General features: G+C 40.0%; 1 protein-coding gene across 1 annotated transcript in view; it reads right to left on the bottom strand.

The window, feature by feature from the left end:
* stxbp5l (syntaxin binding protein 5L) overlaps nucleotides 1-14,315 on the bottom strand; it is a gene marked incomplete at both ends in the record, with an annotated part of 108,968 nt that overhangs the window by 23,240 nt on the left and 71,413 nt on the right. The window contains 12 exons of the mRNA XM_079169820.1: nucleotides 1,452-1,517; nucleotides 2,764-2,832; nucleotides 5,396-5,547; nucleotides 7,857-7,982; nucleotides 8,100-8,275; nucleotides 8,594-8,808; nucleotides 9,480-9,520; nucleotides 9,979-10,046; nucleotides 10,543-10,690; nucleotides 11,509-11,581; nucleotides 11,994-12,148; nucleotides 12,639-12,714. Of these exons, the coding sequence (XP_079025946.1) occupies nucleotides 1,452-1,517; nucleotides 2,764-2,832; nucleotides 5,396-5,547; nucleotides 7,857-7,982; nucleotides 8,100-8,275; nucleotides 8,594-8,808; nucleotides 9,480-9,520; nucleotides 9,979-10,046; nucleotides 10,543-10,690; nucleotides 11,509-11,581; nucleotides 11,994-12,148; nucleotides 12,639-12,714 (1,365 nt within the window). The remainder of the gene's footprint in view (nucleotides 1-1,451; nucleotides 1,518-2,763; nucleotides 2,833-5,395; nucleotides 5,548-7,856; nucleotides 7,983-8,099; nucleotides 8,276-8,593; nucleotides 8,809-9,479; nucleotides 9,521-9,978; nucleotides 10,047-10,542; nucleotides 10,691-11,508; nucleotides 11,582-11,993; nucleotides 12,149-12,638; nucleotides 12,715-14,315) is intronic.

Raw genomic sequence — 14,315 nt, 5'->3', positions numbered from 1 at the left:
AAGAGATGTCACAGAGTGTGACAGAACTATGGCTCAGGCGTGTGTTGGCGCTTGAAAGGTTCTTCTCATACATTTTGCAGGTTTTATGTAGAGAGAACGCTGCGGAAGTTGTTTTCTATAAATCAGCTAGTAGTAAATCACTTATATGTTACATATAAGAAACATCACCAATACATTTAGTTGGTTTCAATTAATGGTTTGGGAACTAAAGCCTTATAAAGCACAACGAGCCTAGAGGACACAACACGTCTGCTTGGCACAGATTTACACACCTTCTCCATTTGACTTTTAAGTTCTGAATTCGAAGTCCCTCCTAGGAAATGTTCTCATCTCTATTTCCCTCAACTATGCATTTTTGTTTCTTTATTTGCAATCACAAACACACACTTTCTTTAATCTGCATCTCCAGACACACAAACCTCAACATACTTTAAACAATCTCACAGTTTAAAACCGTATCTATTGCATCCAAACTGTGATCCTCAAACCTAAAGAAGGCACCAGAATAATGAACACAACATTAACTACAAATATTGATTTCATATATATTATATGGTTGAGAACACAATTCCCATCTAAAGAGGCATGTCTCTTTCATTATACATTCGTTAGCATTTAATGCAAGTCAAATACTGCTACACACTAACATGCCAGCAAATGCAGTGCACAGGAGGTTTTTATAATACATTATGGATGATACAAATAAATAATTTAACCAGATGTGAGAACTGTTCTGATCTGGTTGCTGCCACATGTTATAAACTGCAGGTCATCATCACGGCTGCCCGCTGTTTGCCTGCACTCTTTAGCCCTTCCTATGCTTTGCTTTCTTTATCTTTTACTCTCCATCTCTCTCTAAACATGAGCTGCAGGCTACTTTATGCTTTCCCATGTCCTTCACAACAGTGAACGATGTATTACTCAGTCCAAAAAGAAGAAGAAGAGCTGAACAAGCGAGAAAGTCAAAGAGGCGTAAAGAAAGAGGTAGAGCAAATGAAGAACGTTGTCTTTTCTCTGGCTCACCTTTGTGAAATCACTGAACAACATTGGAATAAAAGGAAAACCAACTGGAAGCTGTGACAAAATGCATCAGCTAGGCCGCAGTATACTGCAATCAAACTGTCTGACAAATGCATTACATTCTCTCACCAACAACTTTCCACTGGAGGGATTTTCAGCACACCTTGCACTTTTGCAAAACTTTGAACGTAATGCGTCCTCCACTCTACAACCACAAACACGAGTTGCCATTTAGACACAGCTGCCAGTCTCATCAGGTGAGGATGCTCTGGTGATGGGTGAGGTGTCCACAGGCTGCATACTGTAAGTATAGCTCACGTTAAAAGACTTTGGCATCCCAGCAAAGCTTCACAGTGCCATTCGCCAAACACACTTCCATACAGGGAAGGTGGACTTAGCAGTGTGTGCGTGTGTGTGTGTCAGCAGGTTACCTGAGGTGGGCGACTTGCTTCTCTCCATGTCGATGGACTGCTGGTTGTCAGAGAGTTCAGTAAGGCCTGCCGCAGCCAATGGCAGCCGAGAGGAAGAAAAAGTAGAATACAGACAATCTGTGAGATTACTCTCACCGTGTCAACTGTACGGATTCAACAGTCAGCTTGGTTGATGTCAGCCACGCAGAGCCCCAGGAAAGATTTTTAAGTGCAATTAATCAATCTTATTGGTCTATCATCTCTGATAAACTACATACTCAATTTGCAGTGTTAAATTATCATTTAATAAACTGGAGATTTACTAACATTTAACATTTGCTATTTACCTTTCCCCTGTGAATGTTTCTTAGGATTCATTGTGTTTGTCTTCCAGTAGCAGAGTGGCTGAAATCTGATGTGACCTGCACTACAATCTGTTCAATGTATAGCCAATACAAAACTTTTGAATTTCCAACCGGATTGCATTCAAACGTAAACATGAAAATAATTATCATCTACCGTGAGTAGTGCAGATCTCATGATAAAGTGGCATATACAATCAAAACACAAAACAAAACAAATACAGATTTGATCAGGATCTGATCAAATCTGATCACATGCACCAAGCACAGGCCAGAATCAGAAGTTATACGTACTTCCTTTTTAGAAACCACCACAAATGTTGACATTTCTAATTCTCGCTCCTTTTAGTCTGACTGCAAATGTAAGGGGCTTAAGCCACATTCATTAGTGCTTCATTAACAGCCTCACTGAGTCGTCACAGTTCAAAACATTTTGATTAATTCTATTATTTATCTTCAGCAAAAGTTTGCAGCAAAACTTCTGAATGCAAATTTCCTTCAATCAGTTACACTGGTTTTTACAAATAATTGAAGACACTGAAAAGGGAGTCTCATTAAACCTTTATTGTAGTGTAGAATTAAGAATTCCTTGGTCATCATCAACCAAAAGCACATATTTTAGCTTCACTAGGCCCAGTGGATAACAAGGTTTTATTCACCCCGTTATGCTTCAGTTAAAATATACATCACAAGGATCATATAAAATGTATAACTAACTGCCCTTACTTGCCAGACTCAAAGGAGTGGCTCTCTGCAAAGGACATACCATTGGACGTGACTGGAAAAGGGTAGTTCTGTTTTATATGGTAGAATATAGATACGAAACAACCTCTTTCATTCCAATCATCTCTTTGGTTTGTCCCTCTGCTTTCAGTCCACGCCATACCTTCCCAACACCCCCCCACCCCCACCACCACCACCCGCCGCACACAAACACAGAGTCCCCCAGCCTTTATGAAGGCCCGACTTACTCTGATAGGATGTACGGATCCTTTTCTTTGAATCTGAATAAAAGTTAGACAGGCCGCGCATGCAAACCTCTGTCAGGCAGGCCCACATGCCCACACCAGCAACCACAGAGTCACCGAAAGGTGGGAGGAGGAGAGGGAAGGAAGGAGTAGTGGAGAGGATGGAGGGCAGGAATAAAGAGTGAGAAGTGTAGGTAGAGATGAGAGAGGACATTCAGGTTTGGAAAGAGAAAGAGGTGTATGAGTTGGGCGGGACAGAGGAAAAAGGAGGGGAGGAAACAAGGTGAAGAGTATAAGGAAAGAATGTGACCGTAAATTAAGAAAAGAAGGATAGATGGAGTGAAGAAATGGTAGGACGGTGGGAAGGGAGGGGAGGAAAAAGGAGGGAAGTGGGAGAGAGAAGAACACACAGGCTTAGAGAGGAAAATAAAGTGAGAGCAAGCAGCATTCGAATTAGTGTCAGGGGAGGACAGACAAGATATACCCGCTACTGCTGCAAACCCCCAGCAACGCTGAAGTGATCGGTCATTTGCACAATAACTAAACTACTGAGCTAGCAGGCAACATATCATGACTTACAAAACAGCATCAAAATATATCTCTTGTATCAAATAATTGCTTTAAATTGCATTTAGCTTATATACTTTTTGTCATAGACCGTCTGTCCCAACATGGTTTCAATAATGCATCACACTACAACTGGAGAAACACACCCAAAAAAATCATTTAATGAAATGAATACACTAAATTTGATTTGACATATATATAGTATCCACATACGTGTGATGACGACAGCTAAAAATGTTGTAGGAGGGACAGAAAACGTTGTTCTAAAAAGTTGGAATAGTACAAAAAGAGAAGAGGCCAGCAGCTTAAAGATCGTTTAGCAAGTGCCATGTATTTCGCTTGGCCTTTTGGCAATATTTCTGTCTTCATTATTATATCAACTCCAGCATAGCAAGTGCTCAAGATCAAAACACCACCACCTGGGGTACAGCAAAAGGGCACAGTTGCCGTCGGTACTTTTTCCTTCCATCTCCAAATTGATTTTGAAGACCCAACACAGAGAGACTTCTACAAAGGAGGAAGTTGGGAACTGTAAGTGCTGTGGTAGTCAATAAAAGCACTTATGTATCGGCAAATGAAAAAAAATTGGTTCTAAAGCCCAAAGTCATCCCTCCACTTACACAAAACCTGAATACCTGTAAAACATTCTCAGCTAAACTTGGGGGGGATTATGTAATAAGAGAGCTCAGTACTTTAGGTTGCTAAAGGACCGTAGACATCTAAAATATTAACCACTGGAGGTGCTATGCCCTGAAATCTAGAGGTTACTGTCGTGTCAAACAAGAGAGGTGCAGCTTGTGCAGTGGTAAATACTTGCTGTGCGACGGGGCTGGATATCTTCACATTAAGTATAAATAAGAGCCTTCAGCAGATAAAAGAGAGGCAGGGGTCAGGAAGTACGACGAGACCTCTGTGGCTTTTGAATATAGATCTATGCTCAAGCAGGACTAAAAACAGAACGGACAGAGAAATCAAATGACAACATGCATAGTAATGCCAACTTGGAATGACACGCAGCCTGCCAACATGCACTTCATACCATAGTGCAGATCTGTGACAGGCAAACTGAGATGGACAGGTGATTTTTGTCTTTGTATGTTATGTGTGAGAGAAAAAGAGCAAAGAGAGAGAAGAACTAAGGTTGGACTGGTACAGGTTTTTGAACGCTAATACAGATACCGTACTCGTGTTTTGGGATTTTACTTGTTGATGGGCTATACTTTGTACAAATAGGCAATTTGACCCTTTTCATGTCAACTTTCTCCTAATAGTTACATATGTCTGGTGAGAGATGTATTTATATCAGGGTGTAAAACTAGCAATACCACACAATGCTTCACTGCAAGTAAATGTCCTGCATGTGAAATTTGAATTATAGGAAACAGTTGGTAAAAACTGTATTATCAGAAAAAAAGTATCAAAAGTTAAAGTAGCCGTGGGTCCCTGTCAAGAGTTATATTCTTACTAAAACATTATTCATTTTAAAAAAGTAAAGAAATATTTAAGTTGTATGTGTTGTCATTCAACAACACATTTTTAGAAACATCATGTATTTCAAATATAGGAATTATAATACACAATCATCCTTGCGAAAAATACCATTGATTAAGTATTATGATACTGAATAAGATTTCATCCTTGTGTGGAATCTGGTGAAAATTTCCTCAGTGTGTCGGGGAAGCCCTCAACCCTAATTAAATGATATTGATCAGGTTAAGAGCTTGAAAGAAGTGGTATTGATTAAATATACAGGAAATAGAATCAAACCACCTGCATCATTGATTTCAGCTTAAGATCGATCACATTTCCCTGATTGATCAGTCTAACCTTAGGAAGAGGAAGAAAAAGAGAGGAAGGAGAAATAGGAAGAAGGAACACCAGTAGAGATAGAGGAAGGACAGGTGAGTAGAAAATAGATGATGAATGTCACGTTATCGTGTGACTGCAACATGAGTGTTGGTTGTATTCGTGCATGTGTGTGTGGTGGGCAAGATCCAAGAGGTGTATATGTGTGTGTGTATGTGTGTGTGTGTGTGTGTGTGTGTGTGTGTGTGTTTGTGTGCGCTACCTGAGGTGGACTGTCTGTTCCTGCGGGGGGAGCGGGTAAGGCGTTGGTACGGATCGGCAGCTCCATACAGATCCAGTGTTGACATACACAACAGGATGGTTTTCTGCATGTAGTCCACCACTGCTAGGCCATTACAGTTCCCAAACGCCAAACTGGACACACACGAACACAGCAAAAGGACGCGCGTGCACATGCACAGACACACACACACACACACACACACAGACATTTGCATTTACATGGAGGAGAAAGAGTGTTATTCAGCTGAGACATTTGCACTGTTGGCAGATTTATTTCACCAGGTTATTCTCCCTGACATTAAAAGGCGCTAAATGTAGCACTATCAAACACCGTCAAATTAACTTGACATTTTAGTGTAATGACTGTCAACAAAAGCTGTCTTTATCTCTCACTGCTATTGTTGCTGTTTTTGAATAGTAATACCAGCTTTCCCATAAGCTCCATTGCCACCTGCTGCTCTAAAACAAGTGGAACTCGTTGGCAGTCATTTTTCAGTTTCTCTTTGAACAAATGATGTTCCAGTTGGTCAGGCACTGACCAGAATTAGACAATGTACACAGACAAATGCTTCAATAGGTGATTTTTCAACCCAGCGATCAGGAAAAAAATGCAAAAATAAGTGAAGCAAACACATAAATGTCACTCAAGCTTGTTGCTGCCCAGTCAATTATTGCTCTCCTGTATCCACTATGCAGATGTCTGGTTCACTTTGCATCACTGTCACATGGTCTGATGGTTTGGGGTTGTGACAGCAGCAGTGTTGTCTCTGATTTAGAGCATTTTAACCGAGTTGTTCGGAAGGGCTGTGTGTCATGTAAACAACAATGTCGATACCATAAACATGATTACACGCTTAAAAACCCATCACTCAGAACACACTAGAAAACCACTAAGTGCAAAGGCGGCAGTGGTCAAACCCCACACTTATCCAGCCTTTTAGGACAAGCGACACTTAAACACAGCTTGAGCGTCATTACACAAACAGCAAATAAAACACGGGGCTCCACGACAAGATCAAAGCTAACAAAGTAGCAATCTACCACTACTCACACTTTCATAATGTCCAAAAGGAATTCAGTCAGCCAAATGCAAACAGCGTTACTCCCCCTCACTGTTGTGTATACTTTCAATAATTTGACGTACATTTAGCCAAGAGAAGGCGAACTCCAGTGAGACGCTTTAACATTATTCATTTGATTCTTGAAACTTAAGCCGTCAGTGAGGTCTCAACTTGCACTATGCACATTTATAAACGATGCAAAATATTTTAAAGTAAACAACAGTGAAGCCATCCTTTGGCATCCACATCTGTGACATGAATGTGACCAAAGGAGACAGACATGTGCCTCTGTGGTGCCTTTAGTAATGTAAAGTAAAGACATTAATGTGGCAGCGATTTATTGCTCATCACATTCTTCTGGTGGAGCCTTCGGGTAATGTTCATGCTAAAAGGAACAGAAATCTAAAAGTCAGTGTGTGTGTGTGTGTGTGTGTGTGTGTGTGTGTGTGTAACTGTGTTTTTCAGAAGAAGTTTTGAGCGAAAAAGTAAAAAAGAATGAAACAAAAAATCAATTTCGGCAATTCTATTCAAGCTGTGAACAGCTTTACAGGAGAGAGGCAAATGATGGCCCTGCCTTGACCCAAATAGATATTCTTTGAAAGAGCTGTGATTTTATTGGTTTCCGGCAGCAGAACTTCTATTCACAACAAAACCATACAAGTTTGAAGCACTCTGGGCTCAGAAAGTCAATCAATTCCTCTTCAACACTGAAATATATTAAAAAAAAACATTTACCAAGGTCAACATCAGGCACTTTACAAAGTATTACAATGATATGCTATCTTAAAGAGAACAGATAGAAGTGACAGAAGTGGTTCAGCCCACTTGTAGCTTTGTACGGGCTCAGGGGTCCAGTATACTATCTGCATGCCGACACACACTGCATTAAGACAAGCAATTTATGCAATGCAATGCAATTTAGGTCGTAAACCCGGCTCGGTCTGTGTGAACACACCAATTTTAGTATTGTACTACTATCTTAGAGTCAGTGTGTTGTCACCTGTTACAACTCTAATAAAAGGCTGCTAGGTTAGGGCTATTGTGTAAACCAGTCATTTACAGTTAATAACAATTAAAAAAACATTCCTGGTCTCTCAGTTCTAATCTTTGTGATGTTTTTACTATCTGCTTTACGTCCAATTAAGCTGTTATGATAGCACCATTACCGTACAATTGCACTAACACAGTAATTCAAGATTTCAGAGGCTTAGTCCGTAATCATTTTGGGCAAACTTCTCCAAACGATTTTGCTTGGATTGCTGTCCTAAATGCAGATTAGCAAAGATTTGGAACCGATCAGCACCAATGATAAAAAAAAAGAAATGCCTTGCCCCATATTCCTAATCAGACAGAGAGACTGCCGTGCGTCTGGAGACTTACAGGCCATAGGCAGAGTTGATGTCCAGGCTGGTGATCTGTTGTGGAGGTTCTCCATCTACCCCCAGCAGCTGGATGACCAGCTCCGCCTGGTAGCCAGGAGGGACCCGAACCATCCGGTCCTTCACCCTGAGAAACACATGAAGAATAGTCCTCTGTAATATACATACAGCATTTAGTGGGAAAGAAAAAAAAAGACATGTTTGCTTCTATCATCAGAGTTTGTGATGTGTGAGGAGATCTTACTTGATGCAGGGGGTGCTGTCTTTGTTACCCTCAGGCGTGACACTGCCGGGGCTAGCCGGGTGTTGGTGTTGGGTTTGAGGGGATTGGGAGCCGGACTCCGAGAAGCAGGGATTGTTTTCATTCTCAGACGGAGAGATGACATCCTCCGTCTCACATTGTAGGCGCACCTCTAGTGACTGAAGATGACACAGACACAAGAAAAAAAAACTATATTTAAAATCCTGTAACAATGTTACTATTACAGTGAAATGCATCGACTGAATTGGTGTTTTGCAGATGCAGGTTCCCGACATTGTTGGAAAGGCATTAGCAGAATTTATATTAGAAGATCTCCACTAAAAAAAACAAAAACAAGGCTATAGTTTGTAACATATTTCTAAAAGACATTTAAGATTTCAGAGAAGGAGTTTGTAAGAATTACATTTGACCTTGCTTGCACTCCTCATAACGCACCAGGATGTAACTCCCTTCCCCTTGACTCTCATCTCACTCACCACTATCTGAGTGTTGGCATCATATTTGCTGAAGCGGTACAGGATGATGTGGGCCAAGATGCCAACCACACAGAAGATGCGACTCTGGGGGCACCAGCTGACCATTTGAACAGCAAAGGGGTCTTCCTCCACCAACTCGGCCGCCCTGCCCTCAGCTGGCTTTGGCTTCTCAAAGGCTTTGGAGGTCTTCAGCTTGTACAACATCTGTAGTGTGACTGGTTAGAGAAATGGTTCAGTTTAGTGAAACTATTGTAAGTGGAAAACACACTGTAAATGGCAACACACATACATTGAGAGATGTGAACAACTGGCATTGCCAGGGTTTGAAGCACCTATGCAACGAGGGAATATGTTGCCCAGTGCAACGGTATGGAATGAGTCCAGTGATTTTGGATGGCAGCGGACTTGTAAGTGGATAAGCTTTCAGACCGTGGCTACACAGGAAAAAACTAATTCACTGTTGTTTTTTTCCCTAGATATGATTTTTTAACCTCTTGTGTTTTTTGACAGGAGGACAAATACAAATATGGTTTAATGTGTCTGTATTTGTTGGTATCACAAAAGGTTAGAGCTAACCAGCATGCCATAATACAGTAGCTTTAGGCTGGTATAGATTGAACTCTGAGGGTCGGTTGTGCTGGAATAATCAGGTAACACCAAGAACTCAATGTATAGCAAGGAAGTTGAGCCTATGGCGTGTGATGCATCAGACACAATGCTTTTTGTATCCGTTCCCAAAAACAGAGAGGTAGTATATTGATCAAACCTGAAATTACTCACCATGGGATTCATGAAAAAAATATTATTCATTTGAGCAAGCTGTGTAACAAAATGTATAATTTCAGTACAGCTCAAAAAGACAGAAAAGCTTAGAGATTGGACTTACTTGCAGATGCGTCCCAAAACTTAATTGATCCGTCAGCATGTCTGAACAAAGAGAAAGAATAGTTGTTTGTCCATTGGGCAACATTGGTGTGTTTTTTGACTCCGAGAATGGATCAGAATTATAAGGAAAAATTAAATGCTTTAATGCCACAAATTCACAACTGTAATAAATGTAATAGCTATCTTCGATCTTGGGCAGTGAATGATGATTACTGATTTTAAATGTTAGACTGTGCCGGATTCCAGTGTTGCCTAGAAGCCGATAAAACCCAGTTCACATGCTTCAGAACCGATTAACATCAGGAAGGCCCCGTGCTGTGCTGAGCTGAGCTGATCCTGTCATGATGTCAGTGACACATATACTGTACTCTCCCTTTAAATTGTGATAGGTGTTACGATATCTTTCTCTCACAGCAGCTTGGGCTAATGGTCGCCATGTGTTTGGACTTATAAGGAATTTCTGTACCGACAAAATTTTGCTGTTAATATCGCTGACATACCCTGTGACGATGATCTCTGGGTAGGTGTGGGAGCCTAACGTCCACAATCCTCCGGCGACCGGCCACTCCTGGCATGGTTACAGACAGAGTGTTGATTCATTTAACAACCCTGTCACATCATCTATTGCTTTTCTCCCACTGGACCCTGTTCATAAGATTCCCTTATATTCGAAGACACAGAATAATCATGTTCGTGATTTTTGCTTCAGTGTCCGACATAACATGTTTTCATCTTCAAATACAAATCTGTTCTGATTAAAATGGCTCGTATGCTGATGATAACCCATAATTTGCATCAAGTTCATAGCAGCAATTATTTAGTCAGGCTGATTTCTTTTACATAAATTGTGTAGATTATTCACATTGCAGTAACCTTGAGAGACCAAATCAGTGACGTGCAGAGGTAAACCATTATACAAGCACTTTCTACAGTTTTACAGTATCTTTCAACATCTGTCACCATCATTGAAAAGATGGGATACATCAATTAGAATTAATTACCAAACAAGAATGAAATGAAAAAAAAGAGACGTATACAGCAAGCTCATATTTCCCCTCTCCTACCTTTTGGCTGTAGCCAGTCTTCTTGTGTTTCGCTCCTATCGAGTAGAGGATGGGGATAATGTCGGGCGGACAGTCTGCAAAATAGGCCGTGCAGGTAACTGGAGACTCATGGATGTCCATGGGGTAAGGATTCTCAAAGACAGGGAAGCTGCAAGATACGTGCATATGATATGGTATAGCATAGCTCGTGCCACTTTGTCAAAATGGGCAAAAAGGGGAAGTTGAAGTACTCGTGAAATAACAACAAGGAGATCATTGATCCGTTTTACATGTGCATTGCATCGTCTGTCCATTCAATGAAATCAGAAGAAGAGGTAAACATAGGTATAGCACCGCTATGTGCCTGCATACAAATATGGCTGAAAGATGTAAAGGTGTGCTACTGTACCAAATGCATTAATTACATAATAAATGCAAATTATTCCTTTAATCAGTAAACTTGATGAATATGAGTATGAAGGTACAAACGGTGTATCTGTGTACTGACTTATTTATGTTGACAAGTTTAAAAAAAATCATTAAGCCACCATGAGATGTTTATATCTAACAGCTTCAATTAGCCTAATTAAGGCAACCTCATTTAAATCCTCCTACTCACGCCGAAGGTCTAATTTATGTGTTTTGCTGCTATTCAGTTGTATCCCTGGCCTTAATAGTTAATCTGTCACAACTGCACCACATCAGCACCTTACACCTTCACTCTCATGTCTTCCAATAGTGATAGCAAGTTAATCTAACTGGAGTGGTAGCATTTTCCCCCCGAGAGCAATCTTTTTTCAAAGATTCTCCCTGAAGTGTAGATTGACTGTAACTGGATTTGGTTTATGGATTAAAGGTATATGCTAAGAAGTGTGTTACCCTGAAGTGATGTCAGGTGGTATCATCGAACATCAAAAGTTGTCATGTGATGATGGGACTCTCACAGTCACATGCAGCTTAGCTGTGACTAAGATGTGTAAAACATACTTGCTCTGTGTCAGATCCACCACGATTAAGTCCTTCTCCAAAAGCACCACCACTGCGTAAGGCTCCTGGACCTCTGTAAGATACAAAGCCAAACTGAAGAGGATAATGCTTGATCCATCATTACATTAGTTACAACAACACATACAAAAGAATGCGTTTTACAGTTTTGCATTGTTGAAATTGACGTAATCTTCAATGTGTGAAACATATTCAACCTGCTGCACATCAAAACTTTTGTTTGCAGTGGACAGATTCTATTTCATCTAGCAGAAGGACAGAGGAGTCTTTGAAGGCTTTGAAGCACAAGTGTTTTAATCAAAAGATTACATGAGTTTCATCATTGCATAATAAAAGATTTATTTCATCTTTCTTCGACTTTTTCGTCGCTTTGGTTTGTGTATTGATTAATTCAAAATAATTCATAAAAAAACACTTCGCCGAATGAAGAAAATATAGATTTTGTCATTGTCTGTGTATGCACTTACCGTTGTTGTATGGAGTCTCGCAGAGTGCCATGAACTCCACAATAGGATAGTCCATCTCCAGCACAGTGATGGCCTTGCCGTGCATTATGGTTAACGTAGGCCGCCGCCCTGCCTTGTCATACGAAAGACCCCCGGAGAAGATAACAAAAGGCTCGCTGTTGTGGAGGGAGAAGAGGAATACATTAACAAATCAATTCATCAAACAGCTGAACCATTTGATAGATGTACATGCATGATACAATACATGTGGTTTACAATCTATTTATAAGCCACTTACTATAAACCACTCAACAAATATGATACATGTGTGAAGAAAAGAGTGAATGCAATCAATATGTGTGTATAAATCAAATATAGTTTGTCATTTCTTGAATTTATGTCACAATGCTTTTAAACTGTATAATGTATTACAATTAAAACATGTAACTCCACTTACAACTCCCCATGAGCACATTTTAAGGGAGTACATTAATATAGTAATTTTTTGCCAACTTTTGTTGGTGGCTTTTGATTATCACCAAGTGGAGTTCTCTACATCACAGGATAAATCTCCCTGTGGTTGTATTCAAATCATCATTTTGTGTAATCGGGTACTTAATGAAATTAGGCAATCTGGATCTATATAGTTACTTAAAAAGCACACACCTGTTCCTCGAGGTCTTGTACTCCACCTTGAGTATCGGTTTACATGACTCCTTTTTCCCATCCTTCTGTATCTTTCCTTAATTATAGGAAATAGCAAAATAATGAATAACATTTCAATTTCAATACACCACATTTACTGTACACATTAGAATGTTGTTTGTTGATTTCAGCTCTGCACTCAACACAATCTCCATCATGAAACTGATGAACTTAGCATAGGCTTGAGTAGCTAACTCTGCAACTGGTTGTTAGACTTCCTCACAAAACAGGCCCCAGGGAGTCGAATTGGCAGCTACGCCCCTACGTTAGTGTTGAACACCGGAGCCCCCCAGGGCTGTGTGCTCAGCCCCCTCCTGCTCACACCGCACACCCACGACAGCTACCCCAAACACGAAGAGAGCTCTGTTGTGAAGTTTGCAGAGGACGCTATACCGCCATCGGCCGGATTCAAAACAACGGACTTTGTACAGAGAGGAAATCAACAATCTTGCAGCGTTGTGCTCAAAGATCAACTTGCTGCTCAACGTCAGTAAAATCAAGGAGCTGATTGTTGATTGCAGACGCACACCCCTGTCTACATCAGGAGCTGAGGTGGAACAAGTGAACAATTTTAAGATGATGGGAATCAGAATCACAAAAAAAAACGGATGTGTTCATCACACATCTCCATCCTGGTAAAAAAAAAAAGCTCATAAACAGATGTATTTCTTAAAGAAACTTAAGAAGGCAATATTACTGTGCACAGTTCTTTTTAACGTGTGCACAGAACAGCAGGGATATACAGCTGGTGATTAAAACTTTTCTTTTTATTAGCATACAATTGTATGTTTTGTTAATCCATTTTCCCCTTTCAGGCAATCATTTTACTGAGCATAACTTCCTCCAAAGCTGCTTTATTCAATGGACGAATGCAACACTTACAACCCTTTTCCTCCACAGGTTTAAATATAGTGTAAGTAGTAATAGTCACTCATACGTATTTTTATTAAACTGAACATAGCAGTTCTATCAAAAGAACTTTACTTTGAAAGTGAAAAAAGCTCTTTTGTTCCTACTTTACACTTCACTTTGTGATTACTGCGTACTGTGTTTCCAACGTTTCTTTTCGGGGAACGGCAGACCATTATCAGAGCACATTACAGAGAGTTATTTTTCTTTTGCTTCACAAAATGATGATTATGCCTTTGATATAAAGAGGACGTCTCTCTGCTGGAAGGCAGTGAGCCAGTGAGTTTTACCTCATGGGCATAGTGCTCTGAACAAAAGCCTTTCTAAAATAAAAATGTAGAAAACATGACAGAAATAAAATTTCTCAACTGTGAGACTTACACAACGGAATAAAAAATTGAAAACAACTATAATATAAATCATCGAGCAACTAGATGTTCTATAATATAATTAAACAAATAAAAAAGCATCTCTTTAATAAGTCTAGTGACATGCACCTGTGCAGCATCTATCATCTACATATGTACAGCTACATCGTCAACTTATCTTTTATTTCTCAACACGATGAAAAGTTATGTTTCACTAAAACTTTGGTTCTTTGATTACTGAAAAAATAACTTTAATGTAATAGTTTTGCCAAAGTCAACATATTTTCCGATTGAAGACAGCTTTGTAGACGCAGTTCTGCATATAAACATATAAAGAGTAACTATTTGAAGTTTGCAATCA

Source organism: Pholis gunnellus (genome assembly GCF_910591455.1).
Source record: "Pholis gunnellus genome assembly, chromosome: 12".
NCBI classification, from domain to species: Eukaryota; Metazoa; Chordata; class Actinopteri; order Perciformes; family Pholidae; genus Pholis; species Pholis gunnellus.
Note: the sequence above shows the minus strand (reverse complement) of the source record. Positions and strands in the feature narration are given on the sequence as shown.